Below are 17,007 nucleotides of genomic sequence, written 5' to 3'. Positions count from 1 at the left end.
AAACAAAATCAACAGACCGACCAAGAGCCAGTGGTCCAAATCACTGTTAGGACCAGTGATCATGGAAAATGAAATCAGCATCAGTTTCCTCATCTGCAAACTGGAAGTGATGATACCTATCTTTATGATTTGTTGTGTAGCTAGTGCCAAGATGTATAAAGGGCCTAATCCAGTGTCTGGCATTCAATTAATGGTGGTTATAACTATTGTAATTTTAACACAGAATTTGCCTCTCTTTTAAAGAGCTGCTAATTGGCCAATGACATTTCACTGAATAACTGGAAAAGCTGTTAATCACAAAGAAAGATCCAGATTCATGAAATCAGACACAGAGTAAGAGTTGCTGCTTCCTATTGGTTACACATCTTTAATCTCCCTTTGTAACAAGCCTTTTCACATTGGAAGGTGTGGTTTTAATTATCTATAAAAATATCTCCTTCACATTCTTCTTTCCAGCTGAACTTGGCACAAATAGCTGGAGATCAGTGTAAGAAAGAAAGAAAGGGCAATGCTCCAACCTGAACAACATGCAAGGCCACCTCAGCACAGTGACCAAAGGCACACACAGCACCTTGTCTACTCACCAGAAGGGAAAAATAATGAGGCGGCTGATGAAAAATACGATGGAGAAGATGAAAAACAGGATGTTACAGGTTTGCTTCCATCCGGCATAAGAAAACATCTTAGCAGACTGAGAAAATAGAAAGAAATTGCATTCAGATAGGGTGATATTCATGTAAAATTTTTAAATTAAATATTTATAAATTAAATTATACCTGGGATTTGCTTCAAAATCTTGGTGGGAGTTGGGTTATGGATGAGAAATAGCTGAAACAAGATTGGCTATATTGATAACTGTTAAAGCTGGATGATGGGTCCATTGGGCCCATTATACTCTTTACCTTGTCATATGTTTGAAACTTTGCATAATATAATGTTTAAAAAATTAGTTAGAATGACTGTAATATTACTCCTGTATTTCACAAGCACTACAAATTAGCATAATTAATTTTAGCATGTATTTTATCTGGGCATTTATTGAATTCCTCCATTTAACTGGGAGGAGAGCTGAATTGAAGAAAGGCTGGGATATGAGTGAAGTCCTGGGCTGGGCTGGGCATGTTGCAATCAAGGCAGCTACTTTAAGGCAGATGACAGAAGAAGTGGAGTTAGGAGGCAGCCCTTGGGGCCATGCCCTGGTTGAAGTAAAGTTTCAAGCACTTGATTTTCTCTACTTACTTTATGCTAGCCTGTAGTGCTCATATTATCTGTGTTGAGTGAAAAGAATTACAGAAAATGTTGTTTAATGTGGTACTAATGTAACGAGGATTTTCTCTTGCATTATCCAGCGGGGCCCAAGGCTGAATGGGAAAGAGTCTGAAGTTGGGGCTGGAAGGTGGGCAGGTGGGTGGTGTGGCTTAGCCCTACCAGTTTCAGAACTGAAATCACCCAGGAACCTCAAGGCCCATCTAGAACAAGAGAAGCAGCTTATTATATTTCAGGAATGGTTTACATTGCATTTTCCATACCTACCATGGGGTAAGAATGTGATCAGACTATGGGATTGGCAGGGGCCCAAAAGGGAACAGCCTCCATTGCTGAGACAGAAGTCTGGCATGCCAGCTGGGCAGGACTTGCGTATGGGGAGAAAGGCCAGAAGTTTAGAGGGCTTGGAATGGAGTGGGGAGCTGTTTGAAGGGTCAGAAGGTAGGCCAGGCTGGGAAGCTAGAGATGTGCATAGGCATGAAGAATGCTACTTTGCCCCCACTTGTAATGGCAAGGTAGCACTCCTTTGGGCAAATGCACACATGGCCTATTCTGGGCTGTGCAAAGATGGATATCAGAGAGTAACCCCTCTCCTTTGCTAAGTATCAGTCAAGATACTGTTAAAGTGTTGGGTCCTGGATCTAAACTTAACATGCAGAAAACTAGAGAGGATCATGAAGATGCATGAAGAAGGCACAAGGTTGCTTATGAGTAAAAATTGTAGATGCTGAGGCTGTTCTTCCCTGCAAAGAAAGAACAAAGAAATGACCCAACAACTGTCTTAAGGAACATGAAAGATTAATAGTCTCCACCTTTAGGAAGGTCTAAACAGGGCTAAAAGTTGTACCATGTCTGGGTTCAATTAGAACTTGACTGAGAGGACAAACACTAAAACAAACTACTTGAGGAAGCTATGGAATAGGCACTCCTGGAGAATATAAAAAATCAGCCCCACACCACTATTCAATGTTGTTTCTACCACCAGCTGATGGAGGGTACTGGCCTCGCTCACTGAACCTCAAGTTAGATCCTGACTTGTGAATCAAGAATTATTGATGATCATTAACGACATGAAGCTGTTCTCATAGTTTACCCATGTAGGGACCTGAGTTTGACATTTCATTTTTCTTCTGTTTTTTACCTAAGGACCTCAGAACATTTTCAAACGATAGTGAGCTAAACTGCACAATATACCCTAAGAGGCAGATATGACTTCTCATGCTACAGCTGAGGATAGAAACAAAGCATTAAGTGATTTGTCCAGGTCACCTAGGGAGCTATGTCATGTCAATGGCAGGGTAGACAGGAATAACACGGTGCTTATTCCCAGTCCCAACACCTAACGCTCCCTTTTAGTAACACAATGAAACTGTTTTTACGGTGGACACACACCAAAGGCAATTGAACTAGAGGGTTAGAAGAATAGAGTAGCATAAAATTTTTAACTCATGGCCAATTTGGTCTTAATTTTCAGGCAGGGTTTCTGAGATATGATCGGAGAAGGAGGTAATTATAGTAGAGATGGCTACATTCAGAGAGCAACACACGGAAAAACTGGCACAATCCTTCTTCTGCTAAGCCACGTGTTGCCCTGAAGCACATATAATAATCTTGACCATTAGAATGGTATTTACATGTCTAATTACGATTACGTACAAGAAATACAATTCTGTACACAGCTAATATTTTAACAACAGCCAGTTGCTTTGAAATGGCTTCAAATGACTTCTGGTTATATCTAGAACAGGGTTTGGCAAATTACAGTTCAGCCTATGGGCTAAAGCTGGTCAGCCCTTGAGTTAAGAAGGGTAAGAATGGTTTTCACATTTTTAAAGGGGTATAAGAGAAAAGAAAAAACAACGAAAAAGAAAAATATGTGACAAGAGATCCTATGAGGCCCACAAAGCTAGATTTACTACCTGGCTCTTTACCAAAAAGTTTGCTGAACCCTGATCTAGAAGAACAAGATCTTATTAAATTAAATTTAATTTCTTCCATATCAACTTACATTCAATTATTAGCCCTTGAAGAGGCAATCCTGAATGCAAATGGGTTAGCATCATTTTCCCCGGCTTCATTATAAATGAGTATATTTAAATTATGAACAATGTGGCTCTAAGTACAGCAGGACCCACTGCCTCAGGGTAAACAGGAACCAAAGCACATCAGAAACATGTAGAGAAAACAATCCTAATTTTGCATCGTTCCTTATATTTTGTGTGGTTTGGGATTAGGAAGATTCTTGTTTTAATGTCCCCTGCTCTGAAACATTCCTTCCTTAGAAAATAAATGTCATTTAAATAAACATCGGCTCTCATTCCTTAAAGCTGGAGGAGGGTCCATGCAGGGAGGTGCAAGCATTCAGTGCGTATTTAGCTTTGCTTAAGTGAATATACGGTGCCGACCAACTTTAAAAATCTACAATGTCATAGTCCAAGTTTTCCGTTTAAAAGCTTAGAGTTCATTCCTTCTTCAGATACCTCAGCTTACTTCCTAAGCTAATATCTGCATGCAACTTTCGTAAGTGGAATCCCACAAATTAACCTCTCTCTCGAGTACCATGGAGAAAAAAGGTTAGAAACTAAAAACTGAAAGCTTTCCTTTCTTTGAGCTTGAAAGATCTGGGGACCTAGAGACATCTGCAGACTTTGGGTGTTTTCAGGACAGAGAGCTCTGCTAAATCACTCACAGACAATTCTTCCTGTGAGGAGTCACATTAAACCCAGGACATGGTATTGTTATTAGTTTTTTTAATGGCAAACGTTTACCTCCAGCCAAATGTCGGCCGCATCGTGTAAAATCATCACGAGGGTCCCACTGCGAATATAATTAGCACACCAAGAGAAGCTCATCAAACTAACAGCAGCCAGGTGGTGGATGACATGAGCTAGAAAATCCTATATAATGAGGGGAAATGGAAACCATTAAGCAAATGCAGTTATTTCTCAATCACTGGAAGAGATAATAATAATAATAATTTTAAAACTAACAACTGACATCTGCATATTTTGAACTTTGTAAAATGCTTTCACGTTTATTCTTAAGCACAATCCTTGTGAGGGAGATATAACAAGTGTTATCCTCATTGATTAAGTCATTTAACTTTGAGATAGCATTGAATAGTTGTCATCTAAGTCCTAATATCTGCTGTTCTTCCCACTGTTCTACACTGGATATATGTACACACACACACACACACACACACACAAAGACATACATACACACCCAAGCATATTCCTGTGTACATTTACATTTATTGTTAATTCCCTGCCTAATTCCAAGACAAATATAATAAAACTACACAACTATTAAAATAAGAGTTACTGCATATGAAATAAGGAACAAATGAAAGTGGAATAACTACAGTAGCAAAATACTTCACACCCACCAGGATAGCTAAAATAAAAAAGACAAACAATAACAAGAGTTGGCTAGGATGTGGAGAAGCTGGAACCCTTATACATTGCTGGTAGGAATGTAAAATGGCATGGCTGCTTTGTTAGAGTCTAACAATTCCCCCAAAGGTTATACATAGGACTACTATGTAGTCTAGCAATTCCACCCCTAGGTATATACATGAGAGAAATAAAAATATATGTTCGTGCAAAAATTTGCGCATCAGTGTTCATAGTAGCATTATTCATAATAGCCAAAAAGGTAGAAACAACTCAAATATCCATCGATTGATAAATGCATAAACAAAATGTAGTATACCCATACAATGGAATATTATTCATTAATAAAAAGGAATGAATCATTATGCTAAGTGAAAGGAGCCAGATACAAAAAAACATATATTGTATGAGTCCATTTATATGAAATATCCAAAAGAGGCAAACGCATAGAGGCAGAAAGTAGATAGTGGTTGCCTGGGGCTGTGGAGGTTAGAAGAAATGGGGAGTGACTGCTAAAGGGTACAGGATTTCTATTTGAGGTGATGGAAATAGAACTGACTGTGGTGATGACTGCAGAATTCTACAAATATACTCAAAACCATTGCATTATGCACTTTAAATAGATTAATTGTATGGTCTGTGAATATCCTGATTAAAACGTTTAAAAAAACTTAAAGACTTCAGTTTCCTTGTAGCCAAAGTAAAAGAATAAACATGATAATAATAACAGCCTAATTTATTGAGTACTTACTATACACCAGAAAGTGCTTTGTATGAATTAACTTGTTTAATCCTCACAAAAACTGGAGGAGATAAGAACTATTTTTAGCTCTACTCTATATATGACGAGACAGATCTAGTTTAGCAAATGTAACCAACTAGCTCAAGATGTTAATGAGTGAAGTCAGGGATCCAAACTTTGGCAATTTGACTCCAGAGCCTGTGCTTTACCCGACTCCTAATAATTTTATGTCTCTGAAGATGTGTATTTACAAATATATGACATATATCTACATTTAATTTTTGAAAAGGTGTCCAATGACCTGTAAATAATAAAGAGAAAGCAACTACTGAAAAAAATAAAAGGATCAAAAGTGGGAAAAAGACAGGATCATTACAGGATCAACCTACCTGAGTATATCTACGAAGACCTTCTAAATAATGATTATTTTCAATTCTATCCCTTGAGAAGATGACCCAATCAATTAAATTTTGATATGTTCTTAGCCTAAATTAAGTTAATAACAGTTAAACTATAGCTATTATTAAGTTTTCTGAAAAAGGAAATCATTTCAATCAGATTTTTTCACAGTATGTTCCTTTGGTTTATTCTGTAAGTTTCTTTTCAGATCTCCAGTTGAGCAGCTGACTGGGCCCCTTAGTGATAGATTGTACACCAATGCTCACTCAAACATCATTTAGTCAAGCCAACTTGGTTTTATTTCCTTAATACTGAATTCAACTTAATTTTCAAATTTTGCTACAAACCAATCTTTTATATAGAGCGTAGCGTATAAAGTACATGCCAAGAGTATTTGTCATTTGATCTGTACTGCTAACATATATGAGGAAATCCGTGACTGCATTGAGAGTATAATATAATTTTCTGTACCAGCAAATAGGAATCAGTAACAACCAAACAGTTCCTAAAATACCACACTTTGTGACCTCAGAGGATGCATTTAGCATGCCTGTGACTCACTTTCCCTGCAAATAAAGCAAAGCTAATAGTACTTGAAGCAATGTTTTCTAACAAGGATCTTGGATAAATTAAGGAAAAAATGTTTTCAAAGTCACTGAATACATCAAAAGAATTATATAAAGTAGTCTGTAATCAACTAAAGGACGTGGCTGTAGAATTAAAACTACCAGCACTTTTCTTCTTTGCACTGAAGAATACTAAATTCCCAAACTAAAAGAAAGAAACAGACATCATAAAGGGGAGTTCTTTTCTTATTGAACAAGTGTAGAGCTTCAAAGTTAACGTTTCACTACAAATACTTACCAAGGCACCAAAGTATGAGCATATTTGCACTATTCTTTGTGTTATAAAAGCAAAAAAGTTATGAACTGGAACTGAACATATATAAAAATATGATTTAAAGATTAGGATTTGGGGCAGGGGGATAAAAACTTTTGAAAAAAATGGATAAAGTAGTTTTGTAAATAAGACACTTACCTTCCTCTTGATATCAGAGCCAAGGCTAAATAAGAGAGACCAATAAAAACTCATCTCCAAAATGTAGTACCAGTACTGAGATGGCAGCAAGGGCTGAGAAAACAAGAGTATTCACTACTTTAATGTCACCATATAAACAACTCATTTTAAGGATTAAAACTATTGTTTATACCTATTTATATTCCACAGAATTCTCCCAAATAATAATGTTTTACATTTCAACTTCTGAGAAGAAATCAGAGACAACATTTTGAGGCATTTTGTTTCTAAAAAGGGAGACAAGAATTCCAAAGTCAAGTTAAATGTTTTGTTTAAAATTTAATAAAACTACAACAGGTGTAAAAGCATTCTTTTAGTTGAGTGAGAGTTAAATTAGAAAAATAATTTTAAAATCTTTACTTAAGAACAATGGAAAAGCTGTTCTGCTTGTCCCACAAAATACCTTGTTTTATATTTCTTGAATACTACTCAAATCTGATGTCCTAACCTCTTCTGTAGTGACAAGATGGTGATCCAAATTGGCCCATTCTCAAATGGGACAGTAATAAAATATATACAAATATTTAAGTACTCTAAAAATGTCTTCTGAAAAAAACAATGAAATTTCCATGGCTAGAATTTTCTTTAAAATAGGAGGGGCGGTATGCTTATTTTAGCTAAGCTGAGACATTATATTACTTGGTGTGATGGGTTGTAACATTAATGCCCTCAATGAATCTCACCTTCTCATATTCATGCCCTGGTACAGTCTCCTCTAACATCACCAGGAGGCCTTTGAATCTTGGCCTTTGGTCAAGGGGACATAGCAACTATGATGCAATCAGAGACCTCATAAGCACCATGTAAGAAACCTGAGCTATCCTGCTGGAGGTCACAAAGTAGAGCATCAAGGTGTCCACTGACAAAAATACAAATGAGGGCACCAGGGACATGTGATATGCCCTAGCCAGCCTGTCAACTAACTGAAAATGCATGAATGAACTCAGCTAACACCACATGGAGCAGAACTGCTTGGCTGAGCCTAGCCAAAATTGCTAATCCATATCATAAGCAAATAAATGGTTGTTGTTTTAAGGCACTAAGTTTTGGTGATGATTTATTATACACCAGCATATAACTGACACATCTGAGAAGTGAAGAGTAAAGCTAACACATTAAATGGAATAATTTTCTGGTCAACGCATCATCCTTGATAAGGCCAAGAAAGAATAAGAGTTTCTTCTTTCTTCTATGACAAACAAGCCTGTATGAGACTAACTCTCCTAGTGAGAACTACTTAAAAATATGGATAAAGTATGGATAAAGAAAAAAAAAAATCTGTTTGAAGGCACTGGAGAACAACCAAGGCATCCAGAACCTGTGGAGCCAAGATTTCAAAGAGAAGAAAAATGCATTAAATGGAATCCTTTATTTCAAGTGCATCCTTAATTCAAGAAGTACTACAGACCCTAAGCAGGATAGTTTCAAAGAAAACCACACCTATGTATAGCATAAAGTCTGCATTTGCTAATTTATAAGCAGTATAGAGCCCAGAGACTAAGAAGCAGTAGTTAAGTAGGACTTTTGGCAATCTCATAGTGCTAGGAAGCAAACTGGTATTCAGGGCCAGCCAGGGAAAAGGAGTCCTGGTAAATACTATAATCTTTTATTTAAAACCACTGTAAGGGAATACCCTAGGAATATGGGTAAGTTGTAAATACATCTGCCCTCACAAAGACTGGAGTCTATATTAAACCAGTTCAATCATAGATAAAATTTAAGGTGATCTGTCTCTACTCTGCTTAACAGAAGTGAAAGTAAGTCCTCTCAGGAGGTAGATAATACCATTTCTAAGCATTATTTTTCATATGCAATGTCTATCATTCAATCAAATGTTATCAAGCATAAGGAGACAGGAATAAGAAAGAAAATAGACCCACAGGTGAGCAAGATATTGGATTTATCAGACTCTGACTTTAAAATAACTTTAAAAACTAACCAGGTATTTAAAGTTATTTTTAAAAATTAGTGGGAATTTTCAGTAGAGAACTGGAATCCATAAAAAAATAATTAAGTGAAAATTTGAGAAATGAAAAATACCATAACTAAAATTGAGAACTCAAAAGATGTGTTTAAGAGCAGATTAGACACTGCTGAAAAAAGCACTAGTGAACTGGAGGACATGAAAGCAGAAAATATCCAGAACTGTGAAGGGTCTGAGATTTTACCCTACTTGCAAGTTAGCTTGCCATAGTTTCATGAATGCTGATAGAAGATATGAGACTCCTGGGTCAGAGATAAAGGATAGCTTATTATTCACACTAATACAGTTGCCAGAATATCAGTATTTGGGCCAGTTCTCCCATCCCAATTCCCATAGCTAAACAAAGAGGGTCAGGTGACATCTGCACATGCAGTGGGTTTTGCTACCAGAGAGGAACACTGAGCTAGGGAACCTAAATCTTTATAATGGACAGTGACATGCATACCAATTGCTCCAGAGGAGACATTATCTCTATCTTCCAAGGTTGCTTGCCATACAAACATCCTTGAAAAGACAGTACAGAATAAAAGTCAGTCCATGTATCACTTCATATGACATGCAGAAATGCAAGAGGTCTGTGGAGAACTGTGTCCCTATAGACTGAAGCAGTAAGGCAAGAGGATGGAAAATATTAGGGAAAGCATAAGAGAGCTTCGGGACCTAGCATAAAAGTCTAACGTATTAGCACACTTGTAATTGGAATTCCAGAAAGAGAGGAGAGAGAGAAAAGAACAGAAGCAATGGCTAAGAATTTTCCAAAATAGACTTAAGACATCAAGCCACAGATTAAAGAAGTACTATGGACAATAAGCAGGATAAATTCACAGAAGACCACATTTATACATATCATATTAAAATTGCTAAAAGACAAATACAAAATATTAAAATCAGAGAAAAAGGACACCATTTGAAGAAGCAAAAATAAAACGGACAACTGAATTCTTAAAGAAACTGAGGGGATCCAGAAGACAATGGAATGACTTCTTTAAAGTGCTTAAGGAAAATAACTACTAACCTAGAATTCTATGCCCAGCAAAAATATCCTTTAAAAAAATAGGGTAAAATGATAACATTTCCAGACAAGCAAACCAAAGGGGCTTCTATAGCCAGAAGGATAATAATCCCAGATGGAAGCATGGAAATGCAAGATGCCAAGGAACAGCAAGGAAAGGGCAATTTGACTGATTTACAAATCAATTATTGTAGTGACTTGTAAGGTTTTAAATATTTGAAGGAGGGGATAGGAGTAGTTTTAAATATTTGAAGGAGGGGATAGGAGTAGTCTGATGATCTTTCAGTGACTGGAAAGAGGTAAGAGCACTTACATTAGACATTAGACATTAGACATTAGATTTACATTAGACTCTGATAATTGAAGGATGCATATGGTAATCTCTAGGATAATTACTAAAAGAATAAAAACATGCATAACTGAAAAGCTAGTATAAGGGAAGAAACAGAGTAATAATTTTTTTAAAACTTCACTGTTCCATAAAAAAGTAAGAAAAGAGTACAATAAATGAAATGTATCAGGTGGTGCAAGTAGAAAATAAATACTAAGATGGTAAATTTAAACTCAAATACATAATTACATTAACCACGAACAAAGAAAAGGAATGAGACAAGTGAAGGGTAAATAAGGAACAAGGATAAGTAAGCTCCAGGACTTCACTGAAGTGGACGGAGAGCAGGAAGGGACTCAGACCTAAATCAGGGGACAAGCTGCTGAGGAGGGAAGGGACTACATCAGTGTGACTTACCTGTCTAGGATAGCCATTCCAAACCTCCCAAAGGTCATATACCCAAGGTTTCTGGAAAAACAAGGAACCAAGAGAAACTTTGTCAAAGGCTGATTTCAGCAGAGACATAAGCCCTTCCTTATGTCACTGATAGGGAGGAAACGTACACAGTAAGATGCACTTTTATCACATTCCTGCTGCTCCAGCTGCACCTCTCTCCCTCCACAGGTGTTTCTACTTGTTCCTATACAACACCCCTGTGACATGCACGACTTCTAGTGAATCTGGAACCAATAATAGTCCTGTGTCACAAAGGAAATTACTTATTTCAAACAAGTGCCTCTTCTCATGAAATTATTTCTGAACCAATTAGATTACTGCTTCTGTAGCAATAAAAATATCTTGAAATATCCGTAGCAATAAAATATCTTAAGAGAAATCTTGAATCTTTAGAGACATCTCTAAAAGCTAGCTATATTTTTTTTCTGTTTAACAATTTACTATTAAGTTTATATATCACTTAATGAGGTGATTATTTAATAATTATTTAAACAGACAATGCAAAGAGAATATGGTAAGGAGAGATTTGATTTCTAATGGGCAAGAAATGAAAGTCTTCATAAACAAGTGGCCTTTGATATGGGACTAGATGGAATTTGATGGGTAGAGATAGAGGGGGAAGGGCAAGACATTTCTGGCAAAGGGGATAATATGTGCTAAGATCCTAAAGTGGGGATGTACCAGGTATATTCAGTGGATTGTCAGGGGTCCAGTTTAGTTGGTGTGTGGGTTACATGAGTGGAAATAGGGAGATATTAGGTTTAAAAACTAACATTACAAATGCAAAGCTTCACAAGCTTTGAAAGACAGACTAAGGAGTTGCTATTTCTCTAGGCATTAGAGTGAGTAGAGGTTTAAAACCTAGTTACCTTATTGAAAGTATTATATCCCAAGGAATTCACAGGCAGGAATTTTAAAAATTAAAGACAAATTCCAATCAAAGATATCAGAAAGACAACTTACATCATAAAGAAATGCAATTCCAGCAATGGTAATCATTAAGTAAAATGTAAATCGCCAGCTGCCAAAAGAAAGAAAAGTCTTGTTAAGGTGACTGACAACTGAGGAGAAAAACACTTGCTATAACAGTTTGGAAAGAATGCACATCTGGAGTCAGAAAAATCTAAGTTGATATCCTGATTCTGCCACTTGTTGGATGGCTATAAGTTCAGATAAGTAACTTAACTCATGGAGCCTTAATTTCTTCGTCAATAAAATGGGAATAACAAGACTTACCTCAAAATGTAAAAAGAATCGAAGATAACTTATGAAAAATATTGATCATAGTGGCTGGTATAAAGTAAGCAACAATAAGTCATAGCTATTGTTATTATTAATATGCCTAGCCTAGTTCCTGACACATGATAAACGATGGTTTGACTTCGTATTATCTAGGTACTCATTTCATCCCAATTTAATTCCCAGTGAAAAGGTTTCTATGTCGCTAGACTTTAGTCATGTCTCTGAAAAGCAGATTATGAAAGAATATTTTTTTCTCATGTATGGAGAAAGACCTATACAGTAGATTAAGGGACTTAAAAGACCAGTTGTAATGCACAGGTCTTATTTAGATCCTGATTCAAATAAACTGCAAAGAAAATTAAGACAATCAAGGAAATCTGAACACTGATTGAATATTTGTTGTTATTAAATAAATTTTTAAGGTATGATAATATCTAAAATAGTTCTTATCGTTTAGAGATACATACTAAAATACTTACAAATGAAATCATTCGATATCTGGTATTTGCTTCAAAAGTGATCTTCAATAATAATTGGATGAAAGTGATCAAAAGTTACAAACTTCTTGTTATAAATTAGTACTGGAAATGTAATGTATAACATGATGACTATTAACACTACTGTATGGTATATTTGAGATTGCTAAGAAAGTAGCTCCTAAAAGTTCTCATCACAAGGAAAATTTTTTTTCTTTTTCCTTTGTGTATCTATATGAGATGATGGATGTTAACTAAACTTACTGTGGTAATCATTTCACAACATTCATAAGTTATTACATTGTACATCTTAAATTTATACAGTGCTGTATGTCAAATATATCACAATAAAACTGAAAGAAAATTATTATCCACATACAAAAAAAACAATCTGTGGTAGGGGAGAGAAGTAGACGAGGGCAGAAATGACACAGGATGGCCCTGATAATTATTAAAGTTGGTGATGAAATCATAGCATACACAGCTCATTTAACTAGTCTTTCTACTTTTGTATATGTTTACTACTTGGCAAAATGAAAAGGTTTTAAAAAATTAGTGCTGTTTTATCTAATGATTGCTGAAGCAACAATATTAAAAATAACATTTGTTCCTTACATTTGTGTAATGCCTATAGTGCTCTCCTCAACACACCTGTGAGATAAAAAAGAAAGAGGAATATCGGCCTATCCCCACTTGGGAGATGAGAAGCCAGGCTCATAAAGGCTAGGCGGTCCCCCATCTCATCCAGCTGAGCAAAGACACAGTCGACGCGGAAATATAGGTCTTTGGACCCTGAATCCAGTGGTGTTTACTGAACACTGTCACTGTCTCTAAGCTACACGACAGTTTTTCTTTATGGCTTGTTTTGATCAGGGAAAAAAGTAGGGCTCAATTACTCAGAAAGTTGAACCATAAAAATGAGCCAGTTGAGACTTGATCCCACTTGTTTTATTTACTGTTGGTCCAGCAAAGCCCCACGCGTAGATGTAGAGAGCATTTCCTTGGTCCTTGATTATTCTGGCCAAACGAGAAGCACAAAAAAGTGATGATGAGACCTGCCAGCCCCAAAGGAAGCCATAAGTCTACGTGGCATATCTCATATTATTTGTTTCTCAAACATGTATTGACCTCTTGACACTGTGCCAGGCACTATGCTAAGCACACTTGTGTGATGTCACATTTTCTTCCTCAAAACAAGCTTAAGTAGGTACTATAATTAGCCCCTTTTATGTATTGTTGCTTGGTTCTCACAACAACCCTAAAAGGTAGATAAGATGAATACTAAAGGATGCTGAGGTTGAGAGAGATCACATAACTCACCCTCAAGGCTGTACAGTAACAACCAGATGCAAGAGTAAAATCCAAGTTTCACATCCTCCTGGACCAGTCCTATCAGGTCTGTTACACTATGCTAGGGGTTCTCAAAGTCAGGGATCCCTGACATCAAAATACTTTCATAATAATACTGAAATGTTATTTGCCTTTTTCACTCTTATTCCTTCTCAAGTGTGAAGTGGTGCTTCCCAGAGGCTACATGTCCTGTGATGTTATTATTCCTCTGAGAGCTGATGACATATGTGCTTGTGTAGTCTAATGCTTTATAAATGTTTCAGTTCTAATTTCTAGTACAGTAAATATCAGTAGGTATAACACACACAAGCAGATGCTCTTTGGGGTCTGTAATAGTTTTTTTTTTTTCTGTCATTAATCTTGTTTATTTCAGGGATCAGTGAAGTTCACCAAAATCCCCAAGATATTTTCCTAGTTGATGGTGAAGACTAGAGGTGCCAGTTAAAATGTTAAAATACAGAGTGCACAGTTAAATTTTAATTTTTCAGATAAACAATGAATATTGGCACCTGCCTATACTAAAAAAATTGTTATTTATCTGAAATTCAACTTCACCTGGGCATCCTGTATTTTTTTTTTAAACATCTTTATTGGAGTATAATTGCTTTACAATGGTGTGTTAGTTTCTGCTGTATAACAAAGTGAATCAGCTATACATATACTTATATCCCCGTATCTCATCCCTCTTGCATCTCCCTCCCAACCTCCCTATCCCACCCCTCTAGGTGGTCACAAAGCACCGAGCTGATCTCCCTGTGCTATGCGGCTGCTTCCCACTAGCTATCTATTTTACACTTGGTAGTGTATATATGTCCATGCCACTCTCTCACTCTGTCCCAACTTACCCTTCCCCCTCCCCGTATCCTCAAGTTCATTCTCTACATCTGCATCTTTATTCCTGTCCTACCCCTAGGTTCTGCAGAAACAATTTTTTTTTTTTTTAGATTCCATATATATGTGTTAGCATACAGTATTTGTTTTTCTCTTTCTGACTTACTTCACTCTGTATGACAGGCTCTAGGTCCTTCCACCTCACTACAAATAACTCAATTTCATTTCTTTTCACGGCTGAGTAATATTCCATTGCATATATGTGTCACATCATCTTTATCCATTCATCTGTCAATGGACACTTAGGTTGCTTCCATGTCCTGGATATTGTAAATAGAGCTGCAATGAACATTGTGGTACATGACTCTTTTTGAATTATGGTTTTCTCAGGGTATATGCCCAGTAGTGGGATTGCTGGGTCATATGGTAGTTCTTTTTTTAGTTTTTTAAGGAACCTCCATCCTGTTCTCCATAGTGGCTGTATCAATTTACATTCCCAACAACAGTGCAAGAGGGTTCCCTTTTCTCCATACCCTCTCCAGCATTTATTGTTTGTAGATTTTGTGATGATGGCCATTTTGACTGGTGTGAGGTGATAACCTCATTGTAGTTTTGATTTGCATTTCTCTAATGATTAGTGACGTTGAGCATCCTTTCATGTGTTTGCTGGCAATCTGTATAACTTCTTTCTGTAATAGTTTTTAAGAGAACAAAGGGGTCCTGAAATCAAAAACTTGGGAGCTGCTGCACTTCACTAACCATGAGCTGAATGATGATGTTCTTGTCAATGCTATCTTCCTTGCTTCAAATGAACCTAAGGCAGTAAAATGTCCTTTTTTTTTTTTCCCCAGGAATGGCTGACACAAACATAATTGTAAGGGGAAAAAAAAAAAAAACTCTTGGAAAAAAACCCAGAAATTAATTGGTTAGACTCACATGGTGATGTTGAAAGACGAGACTGCCAGGTGAGATCAGGGAGGATCTGGATGGAGTGAACTCGGGCGACATGAGAGACGCTGACAGGACGGACATGGGGCTCAACGGTGGGGGAACTGGATGAAGCAGGCAGTGGACCTGCCCGAGGGCCAGCTGGGCAAGCGGCAGTCCACCCAGCGGGAGGAGAGCGCCTCTCTCCACCACCGGGGGGCGCCACTGCCTATATACAACAGATACTTGGAAATTACTCTGTTTTTATTAAACTTTTCATTGCTAAATGGAAATGCTTATTTTAAAAAGAAAAGTGATCTGCTAATATGGAATTTGATTTAAAAATAAAGGAGTCCCTATGGATTAAAATCCTGAATTCTGTGAAACAGGGCTTAGGGGTCATCCTTAAATAAAGTAACCATGGAAATAATACATTGAACTTAAGATGTTCAGAGACTAATCCATCCTGATATGGAGAAGTGTCTGCCTGTTGGAGAGTAATTTGTAAGAGTTCTGTGTTGGAGAATAAGTTTCCTGAGATTTCCAAAATGCCTTGGGCTAGGTATCTCTTGCTATGATGCCTGTAGCACATCCCATAGCTAGGGAATAAAGTGCAGTCCCTATACAATTAAAGAGCTTGGTACTTTGCTTTAGTCTATTTATTTGATCCATAATAACTTTTAACAATTCCCTGATATTTGTGACATTGCTAAAGAATAATGTAAAAGTTAAATTATAAAATTGTGGGTTCACTCCTGTCTCCTGAATACATTGTACTGCTTCCTGCCTTTGCTTTACTTAAAACATGCTGCCCTCAAATCATGCTTTCTTTTTTTTTTAAAATTAACTTATTTTATTTTATTTATTTTTGCTGCGTTGGGTCTTCATTGCTGCATGCGGGCTCTCCCTAGCTGCGGCAAGCGGGGGCTACTCCTCATTGCGGTGCGCAGGCTCCTCATTGCGGTGGCTTCCCCTGTTGTGGAGCATGGGCCCCAGGTGCGCAGGCTTCAGCAGCTGTGGCGCATGGGCTCAGTAGTTGTCGCTTGTGGACTCCAGAGCGCAGGCTCAGTAGCTGTGGCGCACGGGCCCAGCTGCTCTGCGGCATGTGGGATCCTCCCAGACGAAGGCTCGAACCCGTGTCCCCTGCACTGGCAGGCAGACCCGCAACCACTGCGCCACCAGGGAAGCCCCCATGCTTTCTTTTCTTATGGAAATCTGACCCATCCCTCCCCTCAAGGTCCAGCTTATGCCTGACCTCTAGAAAGCCTTTGTCTAATGTATCCAACTCTGCTGACACCACCTCCTCTGAATGCCCAGATCACATCTGAACATGACTGTAGACCACAGGTATACAGGCCCATGTGCCATTGGGAATGGAACAACAACAGATGTTGTGGTTTCATAAGTGATAGTCTCATATCCCTGATTAGCTGCTTTAGGCCAGTGACCATACCTTCCACTTTTACTTCCCTCTTAATATCTACGAGTCCATATGATCTAGGATAGTGCCACATACCAA

General features: G+C 37.5%; 1 protein-coding gene across 2 annotated transcripts in view; it reads right to left on the bottom strand.

The window, feature by feature from the left end:
* Positions 1 to 17,007, bottom strand: part of CERS3 (ceramide synthase 3) — a 125,155-nt gene that overhangs the window by 60,493 nt on the left and 47,655 nt on the right. For both annotated transcript variants that reach the window (XM_067755882.1, XM_067755883.1), the window contains exons 5-9: positions 11,626 to 11,683; positions 10,624 to 10,674; positions 6,841 to 6,933; positions 4,035 to 4,163; positions 585 to 691 (exon numbers count right to left, since the gene is read on the bottom strand). In XM_067755882.1, the coding sequence (XP_067611983.1) occupies positions 585 to 691; positions 4,035 to 4,163; positions 6,841 to 6,933; positions 10,624 to 10,674; positions 11,626 to 11,683 (438 nt within the window). The remainder of the gene's footprint in view (positions 1 to 584; positions 692 to 4,034; positions 4,164 to 6,840; positions 6,934 to 10,623; positions 10,675 to 11,625; positions 11,684 to 17,007) is intronic.

This window comes from Pseudorca crassidens, chromosome 1, assembly GCF_039906515.1.
Source record: "Pseudorca crassidens isolate mPseCra1 chromosome 1, mPseCra1.hap1, whole genome shotgun sequence".
Classification (NCBI taxonomy): Eukaryota; Metazoa; Chordata; class Mammalia; order Artiodactyla; family Delphinidae; genus Pseudorca; species Pseudorca crassidens.
This window is presented reverse-complemented; position numbering and strand designations above follow the sequence as displayed.